Source organism: Pogona vitticeps, chromosome 5 (genome assembly GCF_051106095.1).
Source record: "Pogona vitticeps strain Pit_001003342236 chromosome 5, PviZW2.1, whole genome shotgun sequence".
Taxonomy (NCBI): domain Eukaryota; kingdom Metazoa; phylum Chordata; class Lepidosauria; order Squamata; family Agamidae; genus Pogona; species Pogona vitticeps.
Genome location: NC_135787.1, coordinates 12,901,538 through 12,917,761, shown reverse-complemented (window position 1 = coordinate 12,917,761; position 16,224 = coordinate 12,901,538). Strand labels below are relative to the sequence as shown.

The 16,224-nt window shown below is 38.6% G+C and overlaps 1 protein-coding gene across 1 annotated transcript in view; it reads right to left on the bottom strand.

The window, feature by feature from the left end:
• Positions 1 to 400: 400 nt before the first annotated feature.
• The window catches only part of CDS1 (CDP-diacylglycerol synthase 1), a 33,482-nt gene continuing 17,658 nt past the window's right edge, over positions 401 to 16,224 (bottom strand). Inside the window, exons 7-14 of the mRNA XM_073002012.2 lie at positions 15,858 to 15,916; positions 14,540 to 14,622; positions 12,338 to 12,425; positions 10,449 to 10,517; positions 8,784 to 8,936; positions 6,571 to 6,690; positions 5,610 to 5,713; positions 401 to 3,831 (exon numbers count right to left, since the gene is read on the bottom strand). Coding sequence (XP_072858113.1) covers positions 3,702 to 3,831; positions 5,610 to 5,713; positions 6,571 to 6,690; positions 8,784 to 8,936; positions 10,449 to 10,517; positions 12,338 to 12,425; positions 14,540 to 14,622; positions 15,858 to 15,916 — 806 coding nt within the window. The 3' untranslated portion in view covers positions 401 to 3,701. The remainder of the gene's footprint in view (positions 3,832 to 5,609; positions 5,714 to 6,570; positions 6,691 to 8,783; positions 8,937 to 10,448; positions 10,518 to 12,337; positions 12,426 to 14,539; positions 14,623 to 15,857; positions 15,917 to 16,224) is intronic.

Below are 16,224 nucleotides of genomic sequence, written 5' to 3'. Positions count from 1 at the left end.
TTGCTCAGCTTGGCAGAAAATCTGATGTGGCCCAGCCTCACCCAGACACTGCCTTCAGCGGCCCCCAGGAAAATTGAGTTTGAGGCCCCTGCTCTAGAGCAAGGGATCAAGACAAAGATAAGCACAAAATGGGCAAATGTTAGACAAAGACTGGCGAGATCCATGTTGAAATCCCCACTGGGCTATGAACAATATGTAGTTGATCAGCTTGGGTGCTCATCCTCTTTTTAGTTTAACTTGGCTCATAAGGCTCTTGTAAGGAAACACGTGTGGGGGGGAGGAACTATATGAACTTGGAGAGCGGATGGGAAATAAACTGGTGCAGCAGAAGTGGAAGGGGTGGAAATTATCTCTGAACTTCAGCCCACAAAAAGAAAAGGTGTTTTTAAAAAGCCAGAAGTGAGACTTTGATAAGATCTTTATTATTCCCAGCCCAACTCTACAAAATTCAACTAAAACATGTTTTTAATGTTTAAAATTTACAGTATATACACACAGTTTTCTACAGTTTTTACTAAACAAGGCAGAAGTATCTTACCCAAGAAAAGTGCCAATTAAAGAAAAATATTTGGGAGTCCTTTTCATCATAATATTTAAATTAATAGAAGGTCAAACCACTTCAGTATTTGGGACTGAAGAATATTTTTTGCTTGTAGTGAAGAAAATTTAGCTAACAGAGCAAGTCATCTATTTCCCTCTATTTAAAAAGTCCAGCACATTAAGAATTACTAAGTCAGGAGCCATTCAGCAAGCACAGCTTGCACAAAGGTTTGTTTTAAGATTGACTGTACGACAACAGCCATGCTTGACGAATGGGTTGCTATTGGCACTATTTCATATATACATTTACCATTATGTGGTGTTTTGCACATGCCAACTGTACACTCCCATTTCGTTACTTGTAATATTCTTATGTGATCACTGAAAAGCACCCTGAGATCCCCTTTCGAATTGCATTCTAAAGATAAAACAATTCTAAAGTGGTAAAAGCACATCCAAACACATTTCATTTTTAAAGAGTAGCAGCATTTTACTGTGTCCTACAGTGCAAACAGAGCTGGGAGATCCAGCTCTTCTCTTAAATTCCATGGCTTAAATACAATCTTGTTTCAAGACACCAAAATAAAAAATTACACCAAAAATAATTGAAAAGTTACAGTTTTACATAAAATTAAGCTGTATATCTTTTCTATGAGTTGCCTTCTGGATAGAGAAATCAAAATATTTTCTCACAGAAACTATTTAAGCATTACGTTTCAGAGGCATACAAAGTGACTATTTAACTTCAGTGCAAATATTGCTACCAATCTCTTGAAAGCGGAACCCAATGTCACTACCTTTCATTTAGCTAGAGAACTTCATCCGTTTTAGGCAAGCCTGTGAGGCCACTCTTCTGTTTACTTGAAAGCTGACAACACTTCAAGGATCTAAGGGTACTGCCCATCCCCAGAAAAGTGCTGAATGAAAGGTAGGTGTTGGCAAAGGACTGTAGAGTCAGTTTCATAGTGAACGCAAACAATGCGGGAGAAAGGCACACATGATCCCCGACCTTGTTCTGTATCTAAAACTCACACAAATAAAGCTGTACACAAGTCAGTGATCTATATGACGACATATCCAGATGAACACATGGCTGTCAGGTGGTCCTAGCTACCCTTCACTGGGGAAAGAAGATCCTTACATAGCTGTGCCATCTGAAGAAACTAAACCCAGGCTACCAAACAGAAAGGCTTTTGCAGTTTGCTAAGAAGAGGGTGACACCTAAGCACATTGTGCAACAGACTTCGGAGAATCCAGTTCCAAGAGCATTGGTTAATGCAGAAGACCTTTTGCGGCTACAAAAACAAAATCTGCATCCTGTATCAGTGTCCTTTTTCTGATGTTAATAACAAATCTTTAAACTGCAAAAACACTTCACAGGCCTTTCCAGTGATGGCAGAAGTACCAGATTAGATGACCAGGAATTCAAAATTCAGTTTTTCCCACAGCAGTGGTGCTCCACTTCATAGGAGGGTAACATTTTTCAGTCATGAGAAAGAGTGAGGCCATCAGCACATCTTGTGTTTCTTCTAACTCCTGCCATTACTCAAGAAGCATATGCCGGATAAACACTACCACTGCTCCCACTCCACCAAACAAACAGGGCCCTTAATATTTAGATGTCAGTGATGTGCAACCTAGCTATTCTAGAATGACTTCTGTTACTTTGCCAGGGAAAGGAACAAAACAAGGTTTCAGTCTCATGCAATGCTACTCTACTACAGTAGAGACATACGTACTGTATACCTGAAATGGTAGACTCTGATCTACCAGAATGTTCAGATTTTATTCTTTATGTTTGTATATATATTGATTTTTGCTATCTGCAGGTTAGTACAGGGTTTAGTCAAATGGTTCGAAGCAGGGATTGTACTATTGCTTTAACCCCTTCAAAACAGCTCACCGCCAAAGTAACATTCGTACGGCACAATTATTTGGCAGAACTGACTTGCACAAATCACACTGAAATCAACAGCAACTGTGCAGAAGAGCGAAGATATGATATGGTAGGACTCCCCTTCATTTCAATGAGATCTGCAAAAGAACAAGCTTCTGGAAGGATTCTGGTCCTAATGCCTTAAATCCTATAATATGAGTTACTAAGTCTTTGCCTTCTATGTACTTTATTATATTATTTGCTTTAAAAATAGAGCTTTGAAGTATGACATGATAAAAGAAAGCAACATATGCTATGACTATCAGAAAGGTGAGATTTTATGCCGCTCTTAGAAAGGACTTTTAAAGAAAGCTGGGTAACATTCAGCACATCTAAAAACATGGATTCCTATGAAGCCACAACAAGGCTTTTCAGAGTTTTAAGCTGCTGGCCAAGATGTAGCTGGTGATGGTAGAATTACATTCATCTCATAGCCTACATAGGGCCAAGCTAACCCCGTTTTCATGAAAATGGACAAAAGACAGCCGAGTTACCCCTTGTATGGCACTTACCCTAACGCAGAACAAAGTGTTTTCATTTAACACATCTGAACACTGAGGCACACATAAGCAAAGAGCCATCAATTTTTGGGTCCAAACATCCTGACCAAAGTTTGCTGGAAAAGAGGGCAACAGCTTAAGTGACTGTGGGCTTTAAATTGATCTCTGTGAACCTATGGGGGAGAATACATGAGACCAATCTCCTCTAAAGGGTCCTTTCCTATTTTTTGGAGTAAAAGAACAGAAGAGAATAGCCTCTGTTGTCATTTGATTATTATTTGGTCATACTGCTAAAACTGAGATACCAACACATTACTGTAGAGTGTCATTAAATAAGCTGGAGTCATTAATATTACTGCACTAAAAATGAGTTTTTTATAATACAACTGCACATCCCAAGTATTCCTTTATTTTGTGTGTGTGCAGATCCCCATTTAAAATGGATAGTTACTATTTTGTTTTTTTTAAAAATGAAGCTGGGAACTGAGAGTGAAATCTCCTTCCACCAACCCAAGAAAGAGAACTAGGTAAGAAAAAAACATGCAATTGTTTAAAAAGAACTTAAATCTTGCATGGCATTTTGGGTGTTCACAGTAATTTCAGTAAACAGACATTCATATCTTCAGTACACAGTTCTGGCTTCCATCCAAACTGCTCTGCTCTGAACAATAAGCCCCACTGTATTTCCAGTTGTGCTTCCCTTTGCAGTCTGCAGTCCAGTCCTCCTATCCTCTGAGTGGCAGCTGAAGGATCCCCTTTTCGGTGAGGTGCGATTTCAAAGTTTTATAAATGTTCAGTTGCTGTTCTGGCTGGAGTACCAACAGCTGCTTCAGTAGCTTGCTGGGATTGGGGCCTCTGACAAATAAATTGAACAAGAACACATTTCAATTAGCAAGCCTGTTCCTCCTTAGGTCCTTTCCTACATGGTTGGGGGCTTACTAATAAAGAATTGATACAAATGGAGTGTCTGATTTTAAAAATTGTACCTTTTGACAAGAATGCACCACTAAAGTACTTTAATGAGCAAAAGTTCCCTTGAATTAGGAAATAAGCAAAACAGGTGACAGACATTCAACAAGCGTAACAGATTCTACTGCAGATACAGTGGTACCTTGACTTACGAATGTCCCTACTCACGAACATTTAGAGTTACGAACAGCTGCATTCGCAAAATTTTGCTTTGACTTGCGAACGGAGCCTCGACTTATGAACAAAAAAAAAACTTTCCTGCCCTTTTTTTGACCTAAGTTCATCTTAGGTCAAAAGAAGAAAAAAAAATTAAAACGTTCTCCCCCTAGTGGTAGAGTATGGATTAACTCGCTTTGCATTAGTTCCTATGGGAATTAATGCCTCTACTTGCGAACAGCACCTCGACATAAGAACGAAAAACAGCCGGAACAGATAAAATGGTTTTCAATGCATTCCTATGGGAAATTTTGCCTCGACTTGCAAACATTTTGACGTATGAATGCCGTTCCAATACGGATTAAGTTCGTAAGTCAAGGTACCACTGTACCTCCCATGATAGAGACTCGTAGTCTATGGAGGGACTGTTCACACCCACTATTTCAAGACAAGAGGGGCCTCTCTCCTGCTCTGGTCATGAGCCACCTATCACATCACACCTATCATTAAAATCTATGCAGATATTCACTACCACAGGGAAGAAGAAGAAAAGATCAGCAGCCAGGCCAAGAACTGAGTTATCTTGCATGCCATAACTATCACTAGAATTGGTTCTACATGAACAGAAATAGGAAAGGCTGCCTCCTGTATCACTAATGCTTTGTGGTTCTATTACTTCTTACTCAACCATATCTTTGCCTCTGTGTATCCAGCAACACTGAGACAGTGATTTCTGTTAACAAGAAAGCAACAGCTGTGACTCTTTCCTTTACCACAGCAGAAGGCAAGATACAGACAACTTACTCAAATTCTGTGAGGAACTAAGGATGATGAGCTCCTGATGCCTAACAGGCATTAAGGTCAAATTGCTAAGGAATAAAGGAACAGTAGTCACTTCTGTTTTTAGCAGCGTCAGGAGCCAAAGGAAAATGGAAACATGGGATAGCTTTTCCAAAGCCTTTCAAAACTTCAAAGATACAGTCTTTAATGGGACACAACCCTGTACACATTTGCTTATAATGTGAAAGAAGAAGTTCTTGCCTGGTGAGGCACCCTCTTCAGAACCTATAATGATTTTTTTTCTTGACAAGACTTGTGATTCTACTCGGTTGACAAACTTCACTTGAAAAACAGTTTCCACTAGATTATTTGGGATAGAAAGCAAGTGTAATTTCTTAGTTCTTTCCTTAATTCTTTATTTAAACAGTACTAAGATTGGCTACATTCCTGCCATCCAAGTAGAAGACTGATTTTGATGTTATTCTTTCAGCCAAAAGATCCAGAATGTAACCTCTGATATTCTGAAGAGTCCTAGTGACTGGCTGTTTTTTTCAATTGCCAATTTGTTCATCCTTTGTCACATCCAGTTGGCAGTTCTTTCAGAGGCACTGCCTTTGAATGCAATCAGTCACATCTAGGTCTCTCGGCAGCATGTGAAAGTGAAGACTAGTGAACTCATGCCAGTCCTCCAATAATGAATTCTTAAATGGATACCTATGGGAACATACCTTATGAAGCTGGTGATATAGACATGAACAAAAGTAGCCATCAAGTACTGACAGTCGAAACGGTCCATTATTCCACCATGTCCAGGAATAGTGTCTGCAAAATCCTTTAGGGGAAAAGCACAACGTTGCACACATTGCTTTTTAAACACAGGTAAAGATAATATCTTCTGCAAATAGGCATTAGGATTGTCAAACTGAAGTTTATCACCTGCTCTTTATCCTATTAATCAGTTAGTTAAATTTAAACTCTATGGTCATGTGGGCCGTCTTTTTGCTATGTGCTGTCAAGTTGAAACCAACTTATGGCAGCCCTAACTGGGTTTTTAAGGTAAGAGATATTTAAGGAGTGAGTTTACCAGTGGCACACCCCCAGTGAGTTTCCATGGCTGAGTGGGGCCCCCTGTCTCTAGAGTCCTAGTCCGTCACTCTATCCACTACACCACACTGGCATCCCCGGTGGTCCTTATACAATACAAAAGCAAGGGCAGGTGATATCTTTTTGCTGTTGTTTAGCCGTTATGTCGCGTCCGACTCTTCGTGACCCCATGGACCAGAGCACACCAGGCTCTCCTGTCTTCCACTGCCTCCCGGAGTTCGGTCAAACTCATGTTGGTAGCTTCGGTGACCCTGTCCAGCCATTTTGTCCTGGTGATATCTTTACCAGAGCATTTTTTAAAAATCAACAAACAAAAAGCTAGCTTTTAACCTACACTAGTGTTAATCAAGCTAGGTCAAAAGCTAGCCTTTTTTAAAGTGGTCCAATAAAAGTAACATCTGCCCTTATTTTAGTATTACATTTCAGTTGAAAGTGTAATATTCAATCAACACCTTTTTTAAAAAAAAAATGGAGATATTCTCAGAGAACTGGAACAGCAGGTCTTACTTTTCAAATGCACGGCTGTACAAGGAGCACATGCAAGGCTCAGAATGGAAACTTTCAGATGCCAATATGGCTACACACCTTGATTTTAAAAGCCCTTTTAAATCCACTAGCAAAAAAGCCTCCAAATGGCCCAATTAGGGATGCAAACGTTGACAAAGCAATGCTGTGCAACTGGAATGGGTACATATGCACCGTTTCCTAAAAAAGAAAAAAAAGTATAATCATACAGTTCTCTTTGCATTCAGTAATGTAAGGTAGTTTCTCCCTTCCCACACCCTAATACAAAACAAATAAGAACAAAGCCTCAAAAATAAGAACATTCAGTGACTAGACTCTGAAAGTAGGGAACAAGTATATCAGTTCTGTTCCTTCTTCAGTATAAAGGCAATTACAGTTTCTGAAGTAGAGACACATATGTTTGTGACTTTAGGATTGAGACACGTTCAATAGCAGGATTTCTTGGGCTTGAGGGGTGGGGGGTTAGCCTGCACCCCTCCACATGATCCCAACTGAAGTTAGTTCCACTGATCAACAGTGAAGCTTAAGTAAGCCAAGTTCCCAGCTAACGCCAAGGCAGGAACAGGATACTTTGCCAGAGCTAGGGCTCAAAACCTTATATTTAAACCTTTCTCCCAGATGTATTGCAACGAGGTGTTTTGCAAGTGCCTGCAAGGTAGGTAATGGAAATTTGATATTTGTGGTCTAGAAAATAAAAAAAAATTAATCCCTACTTTTTACTCAGGTTGCGATTGGCTCCTAGAATATTCACAAATCTACAAACCATCATCAAATGCCTGGAGGAGTATGGCTTCATTATGAACAAAGAAAGATACAGTAGTCCCCGACCTTGGGTCTCCAGATCTTCTTGGAACTACAAATCCCAGAAATCCTAGCCAGAATAGGTAAAGATAAAGGCTTCTGGGATTTTTAGTCTAAAAACATCTGGGGATCCCAAATTGAGAACCAGTGAATGAGAATATTGTTTGAATTAGGAGTCATTGCAAGCCACTCTAAGAAAACTGAATGTTCTGCCCAGTAGAGTGAATATTAAATGGTGAAAATGTGATCATTTAAGGATCTCAGCAAACAATCTTCAGCAGTTAGGAATCTCGGTATTCTGCATCCTGTATCTTGCTGCATTTCCTGTAGACTCTGCTGCTCTACTGAAAACTATGGCTTACAGTGTATCAAAAGCCACATTCCAAAAGAATTTATAGACTATAGCCAGAATGTCACCACGGTTAATGGCTGGAGGTGTTAAATTGCAGTACTGTACTGCAATCAAGACACTGCTCACAATCTAAATTCAGACTGGACAGGCTCAGGTAGCTGGCTCAAAGTTGACTAGCCTTCCATCCTTCTGAGGTTGGTAAATCGAGTACCCAGCTCATGGGGAGGAGGTGGGAAATGTGTAGCTTGCATAATTAAAAATGTAAACCACCCAGAGAATGCTTTAAGTTCTGTGGGGCAGTATGTATAAGCTAATTCTCAAAGGTTTTTCTCATCACAGATAGGAGCTTCTTCTGCTGGACTGTCCACCTACAAAAACTGGTGTATCAAGGAATTTGATGAGTCAAAGTTCAAAATCTTAGACCATCAGCAGATTGGAACTGCAATTGATCACACAAGTTATCTGACTTTGCACTGGATCTTAGTCAAAACCAATAAATAATTCTGGCACATCTGACATTTGCCCACCCCTGACAATGGTATCGCCTCAAAGGTTAACATAATCAAGCAAGGTTGGGGAACTCTCAGAATCTACTCCTAAGGAAGCTAATAAGGTAACAGAGGCCAGAATGCATTCTGTCTAATTAATGGTAGGAGTCTATAAATGTGGGCTACTAGAAATAGTAACCCAATGGAAACCACACTACTGGGCAGTATATATAGCACATTTATTCACAAGTCCAAAGAACAGTCAGTTGGACAAGTTCAGATCCTGATGGCAATGTACTCCAATGTGTAGAATGGATGCCCTCTTCACCTACTAGCCCAAAATATACTGTGCACATTTCTACATATTCCATATCTACATTTATTTCTTCCACTGATCTGAGTGCATCCAGTCAGGCACAATCCTTCCATGAATGCAAAAAGACGTGTCATAACAAGAGGAGGAGCAACAGGTTTTTATAACTGTGGGAGACTGTGTGAAACCTTTGTTGTTGTTTTGCTTAGTGTGACTTGCAGAATGCTAAATACTCAAGGCTAGCTAAAAAAGAGAAAGCTTTACATCACATATTTGGAACCCAGATTCTCCTTTTCTTTAAAGGTTCAGTTTTACTTACCCTTCCCAGCACAACCTGTAGCAATGCTGGTATGGAGTACTTCTGTAACTGAAACAGTTCTGATGGTTCACACTCTGTGACAAATCTATTAGTTTCACTGTTGTATTCCACAGGACACACAAAATACTGATACTGAGCCAAAAGGTAAGCAACCTGTAATCCATCAAGAGACTGTGATAAGACGAAGGCTTCAACTTCATGTTAGTCATTTCCAACTAAAAAGAAAACACATGCACACAAACCAAGGATTCTCTCTTCCTATGGTGTATCTAATATTACTGGAAACAATTGGGTTGCTGGTGCCACCAATACTCCCAAACTGCTCCAAGTGTATATACTTTGGTGTTTCTCCTATGAAGATCTATTTTAAGTCTTCCCACAATTAGAAGTCAGGCTGATAGTGACCAGAAAGGGAGGTTGTAGCTCCTGTGTATGGAATACACAGATGAGAAGCTTGTCTGATGCTATCTCAGGTGGGTCCCCCCCCCAGTAACAGGCACAGAAGCTGCAAAAGTAAATAAGATCCACCCATGCACTGAAGTATTCCAATATGATGGAGACAAAGGATAAGCGTTTTTTACTGCTAAGTAAAACACCAGCAATTTATTTTGGATCTGACAATCGTGTACAGTCACCCTAAAACATGCCACCAAGGCATGTTTTGGGGCAAATCTACATGTTCCAGGAAGGCTTAGGGGGACACAGAAAGATAACCCAAATACACACACAAAGAGTAGAAAAGCGTTGTGAGTACACTTGGGTGTTCCCTGTGCAACAATGTGCAGCTGGTGAACCTTTCACTCCAGAAGAGTTGCACTGGAACAGCATTCAACCCATCCGCTTCATGGATGCAGACCCCCATTGGATGACAGCTGAAATCAAGGAAAAGTTTTTGCACACATCTAAAGCTTTAACCACTTCTGGTCAAAAACAGTCTGATTGTCTTGACATTTTAGTCATTATTTTATTTTGCCTATATTTCATTATGTCCTGCAACACTTTGATATGAATAAAGAGAAAGGTAGAAGAAAACTTTATTTTATATTAACATCAATCCTGCCTCCCTTATTGGTGAGCACCAGTGAAAACACCTGATGGAGTGGGAAACATTGCTGTGAAAGTCATTGGTCCTCCAGTGTCCTCCTCTGCTGCCAGGATATCGAGATTAACTGTAATGCTTGAGATCACCAACACCATCTGTCAGGGCAAAGGCAAGACCATCCACCCACCAATCTGATTTTCTATATTGTGAAAAGCCGGTATATTTATATTGTAAAATGATTATCTTGCCCTTACGTAATATCAGTTACAAAAGATCATCTGTAGATAGTTGTGTATTGGTGAGCTGGCCTCTTAGATTTTAGGACACATTCTCTTTATTACTTCAGTTCTGGATTTGAATCTTATGGGGGCAAAATCAAATTGTGTCATCCTGTATCACAGTAATCTTTGCTCATTTCCTCTGCAGCAAACCGCCGGTCATTATAATTACAGTCACAAGCCAGACTGCCCCAAAAACAAGAGGCTATTCCAGGCCTCAACTTGACAAAGGCCGAATGCTTGAATGCTACAGGGGACTGGCAACATTTCCAGGGTTCTTTGTTCCAGTTTCAAATCCAATGCCAAATAACACAACATTAGTATGAGAAGGGCACATCTACTTACAATGAATCCAAACACCACTGTGGTAAAGAAGCCACCAATGAAGCCTTCCCAGGTCTTTTTGGGAGACAACTGATCAATAAGAAAAATGAATGATATTATAACTCTGACATTCAGGTTTCTCATGATTTGTTGCTGTTTGTGCTACAGAAGACTAACGCAGCCACTATTCTGGAAAGTTTAACTTTGTTGCTCAAATGTCTTTCTAAGCAGCCCTTAAAAAAACAATTATCAGAAATCTGTATTCTAAGGTTCAACACTACCTTAATTTATCAGATAATCCTACTAACCCCTTACATTTTCAAATTAGAAGAAATACAGTGGTGCCCCGCACCACGACAACAATCCGTTCCCCTGAAATCGCTGTTAAGTGAAACATTGTCCAGCGAAAAACAATTCCCCATTGGAATGCATTGAAACCCATTTAATGTGTTCCAATGGGGAAATTTCCTCATCATCCAATGAAGATCGCCCATAGGGGAAGCCATTTTCCAAATGCCGATCACCTGTTAAAATGGCTGCTCTGCGAAGCATGGGTCCAGAAAACACAGGGCAGCCATTTTGCGGAGCCGGAAAAATTGTCGTTTTGCAAACAAACAGTTCGCGAAGCAAGGACCTAATCGTCATCAAACAAAATCCCCCATAGGAAACATTGTTTTGCAATTGCTATAGCGATCGCAAAAAAGTCGTCATGCGATTTTGTTGTTCTGTGAGGTCGTCGTCATGCGGGGCACCACTGTATACTTTTGCAAATGGCATAGTATCAGATAGAAGAACATCAACACAATATGGCTGAAATCCTGTTTGCTTAACATAAGAAATTGAAACTAGAGTAGGTCCAATGAATCACTGGGCAGTTGATGAGTCAACTCCTCCATACATTCCATTGATTCAATGGGCCTACTCCAGTGGTCACTTACTACACTAAGCCACAAGATTTCAGCCAATCAAATGGGATTCACTAGGCAAGATAACACATCTCTGTGACAGCACTGTTAATACTTTATAAATCAACCTTCATGCACTTAAAGAAGACACTTTGTCCTCTGGAGTGTCACTTTTTTGCTGAATCCATACATAATTAGATTGGCATTCTGTAGGATTATCACCTGATCAGTTCAAAACACTGTTGTCAAGCTGCCGCTGCTTGCCATGTACAGCTTACTCTTTCACAGACAAAGGTGGTTAGAACAAAAATAGTCCCAGCAAATCTAAAGAGTTTTGCCATTAGGGTACTTTTTGTCCTAGCCAATATAACATATTGGGACAAAATGTGTCCAACAATGTTTTTCAACACATCCTGATGCTGGAGAGCAGAAATGACGTACTCTGGTTTTTAGTAGGTTGGAAGCATGAGGGAGAGGAGTTAATGCGGAAGGGAATTCTCTGTGGGTTCAAGAAACACGAAACAATTATGCAAAACCCAACCCTTATCTCTTAACACTAATAATAACCTTCAGCACTATGGGATTCTAATGGGATCAGAAAACATCTCATAACTTTCAGTGTTGTTTTTAAATAATCCTGGTGCATAAGAGTTAACAAACTATGAAATTCAGAAAATAGTGAGAAATATTACTAAGAAAAAAATGTGTGTTGGCACACAAGCAAAACTAGCAAACCATACATCAAAAACTCTAGACTTTGACTGGTCAAAGTTAAGGATAGCTCATGTAAGGACACAAAGGTTGCTTGAACAGGAAACAGTAGGCCATCCACACTGGCCATAATGTGAGGCAGAGATGCTCAATTACGACACAATTATGGCTACATTTCCACAAAACAATAAATCTTTACAGAAAAAATAGATGTCAACAATGTGCTAACCATCTAAATATGCTTAAAAGTGTATATAATACATTTAAACATTGATTAGTGCTCAAATTATGTACCTTAATTAATGGAGTTCTCCCAAAGAAGAATCCAAAGATATAAGCAGCAATGTCATTACAAATAACACTTGAAATTGGAACAAGAAACCTGAGTATTAAAAAGCAAAAGTTAAATAATTTAAATTCAAGCAGCAGATATTATTAACATTTGGCTTTTAGAAGATCTCTGACCAACTTGGAAGTCACACAAATTAACCCTTCTAGCATTATTACCTAAAATACAGGTTATAAGGAAGTTAGATACAAACTTTTAAAACAATTATAGAATGATCACTGTGACACGGCATTGTTAAGCAACTGAGTTGTGTACATTTTAAATTTATACCGTACTGTACATTTTAGAAGTTGTGAAACAGGACAGGGAAATGATGCCTAAAAAGAAGAGATTGTGGTGTATTTAAGAGATAAACATGTTATACTGGACTGATAGATACATTTTAGGTATGTGACTGGAAAGGATGTTGTTATTTATATTCCTTTACACTTCAGATTTTTAAAAAAAGCCCAAATCCTGTTGTGTACTTTTACTGATGCAGGAGGAATGATATTACCACTGGCTGGTACCTAATTAAAGTCCTTGCTTCAATGTCGGGTTGCTGTAACTTTATCTCATTGTGCTCAACCCCAAAGCATAGCAAGGAGAGTTAATTAGCAGTAATCTGATACTCCTGGTGATATCATTCTGACTACACCAGTGGAGCAACACAACTGGATATTCACCAATAGTTTTCTTTTTCTCCGTAGTCTTTTTAGCTTTCCTGTTGTGTTTATTACATTGTGAACATGTGGGTAAGGAAAAGTATTTTTTAAATCTTTGTACAGCATCTACGAGATGCTAGTTTTTATGCAAATAACATTAATACTGATCTTAAGAGTTTGAAGAATGACTTTACAGATGTAAAATTCAAATACATGAGCTCAGGCGGCTCACCACAGTAACCCTTCTCTACCTTCTTGCTTCAAAATCATGCCTAAAAGTGTCCTGTTATTCTGCTTTCTCCCTTGTAGAGGAGACCCAGTTTCATAAGCAGGAGCTGGACAAATAAAGAGGGAATCAAAGAGTTGTTTAAGCTAATATAGGATACAGTGAAACTGTCAACCGCCATTCCTTGAACAACTGACCACATTCTGTGAGGATATTATTCTGCATCATAAATTGCCTTTTAAATTTCCCTCTGTTCCAAAAGAAATTTGTCATGAAGGGGAAGGACTTTTCAACAAAAACAAGGACTTAAGATAATCCCTTTCGTTATAGCTTTATTGTCATAGTTCTTTGCATCATGGCTATGATTTGAAGTGATAATGAAACAAACCAGTTTTCCAAAACACAAGAGAATCTTATTGTCCTGAACAGAAATAAGGTTAAGCCAGGAGATAACTAAAAAGCTAATGAAATTGATGGGGCAGCACTCACACAGAAGTGCTCTGAGGGTAGTGTGATTAATCTAGAACATGTGTAATTGGATGTGATATGCCCACCCATGTTTCTTCTAGCAAATACTGGTCTCAAACCATAGTTATAAGAGGAAGCAAATCCCACTGTAACCAAATGGATTGCCAAAAAAATTTAGAACTGACATGGAGTTCATTTTCTCTAAACACAGCTCAGCATGCATTTATTCTCCTTGAAAATTATATTAAACTATAAATCAATTAACTGGTTGAATAGCTTAGTAAGTTAGGTATCTGGCTGCAGACCTAGAGGTCGAAATTTCAACTCCTCACTATGCTTCCCAAGAGAAGATCCAATATGTGTTGTTGTTTAGTCGTGTCCGACTCTTCGTGACCCCATGGACCAGAGCACACCAGGCCCTCCTATCTTCCACTGCCTCCTGGAGTTGGGTAAAGTCCCAGAGTGCCCCAGAAGAAGTGAACAGTAAACTACTTCTGAATACTTATACAGTCAGAATTATAAATCAGAGTTGACTTGATGGCATCTTGTTGTTGCTGTTATAAACTAATTATCTGTATTATAAAACCAATGTCATGTTGAACAGAGGTTAAAGATTTTAATTTTGAATTATTATTTGGCTTATTTTCTTATTGATTTGAAATATTTTAAAGCCAACACAAGGCCTAATTAGTTTTCTATATAAAATTTGGGAGGAAAAAACGGAAAAATCATGATCAGCCTTAGAAACACATTCATATAAGAGTGAGACACATATTTATATAGACTTCTAAGAATTATTGTCCCCTTACCAGATCATGCCTTCAAACAGATTTTGGATGACAAGATGGGATTGAGTTACAGTGATCAGCAAAGTGACATGAGTCCATGCGAACTGTTAACAGTGCAATAACACAACAGTTAGTGACAAACCAATACATCTAAATAAAAATGGTAGTTTAGCAGAAAGAGAGAGACAGACGTTGTAAGAAATGAGAAATGTGCAGAGACAGTATATCACAATCTGTGTTAATTCTCAAGACAAGACAGTTGGGGAAAGAGATTTCTATTAAATTGCCTACAACTTTAAAATGCATTAATTTAAAAACTTTTTAAATGTATCTCGATGTGAATGAAACAGAAAGAAGATGGGATGCAATGGGGTATTCTGTGTGCCCAAGTGAGACATAATTTAAAATTATAACATGGAGATGTTAGCAGCAAAGGTGAAATCATGCCATAAAATTAAGAATTTTTTTATCAAAATACATGTTAGTTCCTACAAGTTACTGACTAACATTTAAGACTTCACAACTGCAAAGCACTAAAGAAGAGTTCTTCATTGATAAATACTAACACATTTTCTACAGTGATGCTTTTACAAATAAGCATTTTTAACACAGCCACTATCTGGTAGTGTAATTTTGGGGTATGACCCATATATGACCTTCCTTGCCACCCCAAAGTGGTTATTCCCAAATTTGCACAGATCATACAAACAATGCATCATGTATAAAAGGTAAATATACTCATTTTCAGTTTATATGATCATATCAGCATGAAAAATATATTTTTAACACTTCTTAATGCACTGTAATAATTTTCAGTGAAAAGATTATTCAGGGCTAAATCAGTACCATAAGGAATACAGTTTTCAACTGCATACTTTATGGTACTGATGCACCTTTTGAGATTTCATCTTATTTGCTCATCTAAGATAGTTATGAGTAAATTTTACACCCAATGAGAAAGCTGTGTTGCATGAAGGTACCCCCAAACAGCTGTTGTGTTAAATTTCACCCACTGAAATATGTGAACACAGATAGGCTCACATTTAAATACCAATCTAATTTTCTGTTTTCACCTAGAAAAGTTAATATCATCTTTTTCAACATACAGTTAATCTTAAATGGCCTTAAACCAGTATTATTTAGCAAAACCGAGGATTACACTTTGGCAAAGTTATTTCTACCACAGGACAAATTAACATTTTTATTAATGGTGTGGGGCAAAGAACTGACACAGATCTACAAGGGTTTCAAAATAGATTTCAACATGCCAATAGAGGAAATTATTAATACTGTTGATGATTTTGAGAATATATTTAGCAGCTAAGGGATTGATACATACCATGTAAAACTGCAGTCGATAATGCCTCTTCACCAGACTCAACACAAACATACAGAAACCTATAAACAGAACATAAGATAGGCACAAGTTTTACAACATTATTCCAGCATCTAGACTCGTATATTAAAATACCCTTTGGTTTTCAACTGAATCAGTCTTAACTCCACATAATATAGTCCAGATGACTAGACTTTTCCTTACGGATTAAGAATTTGTCCATTATATCTCCTGATTCAACACGCACAGAGTTCAGACATTGGCTGAGGCACAGTCTTTGATATCCAGACAAACCATAGGTCATGTTGCCAACAAGCTATTTATTTATGTCTGCACTGACTGGGCTTTTTTTGCTCATATATTTTTGCCC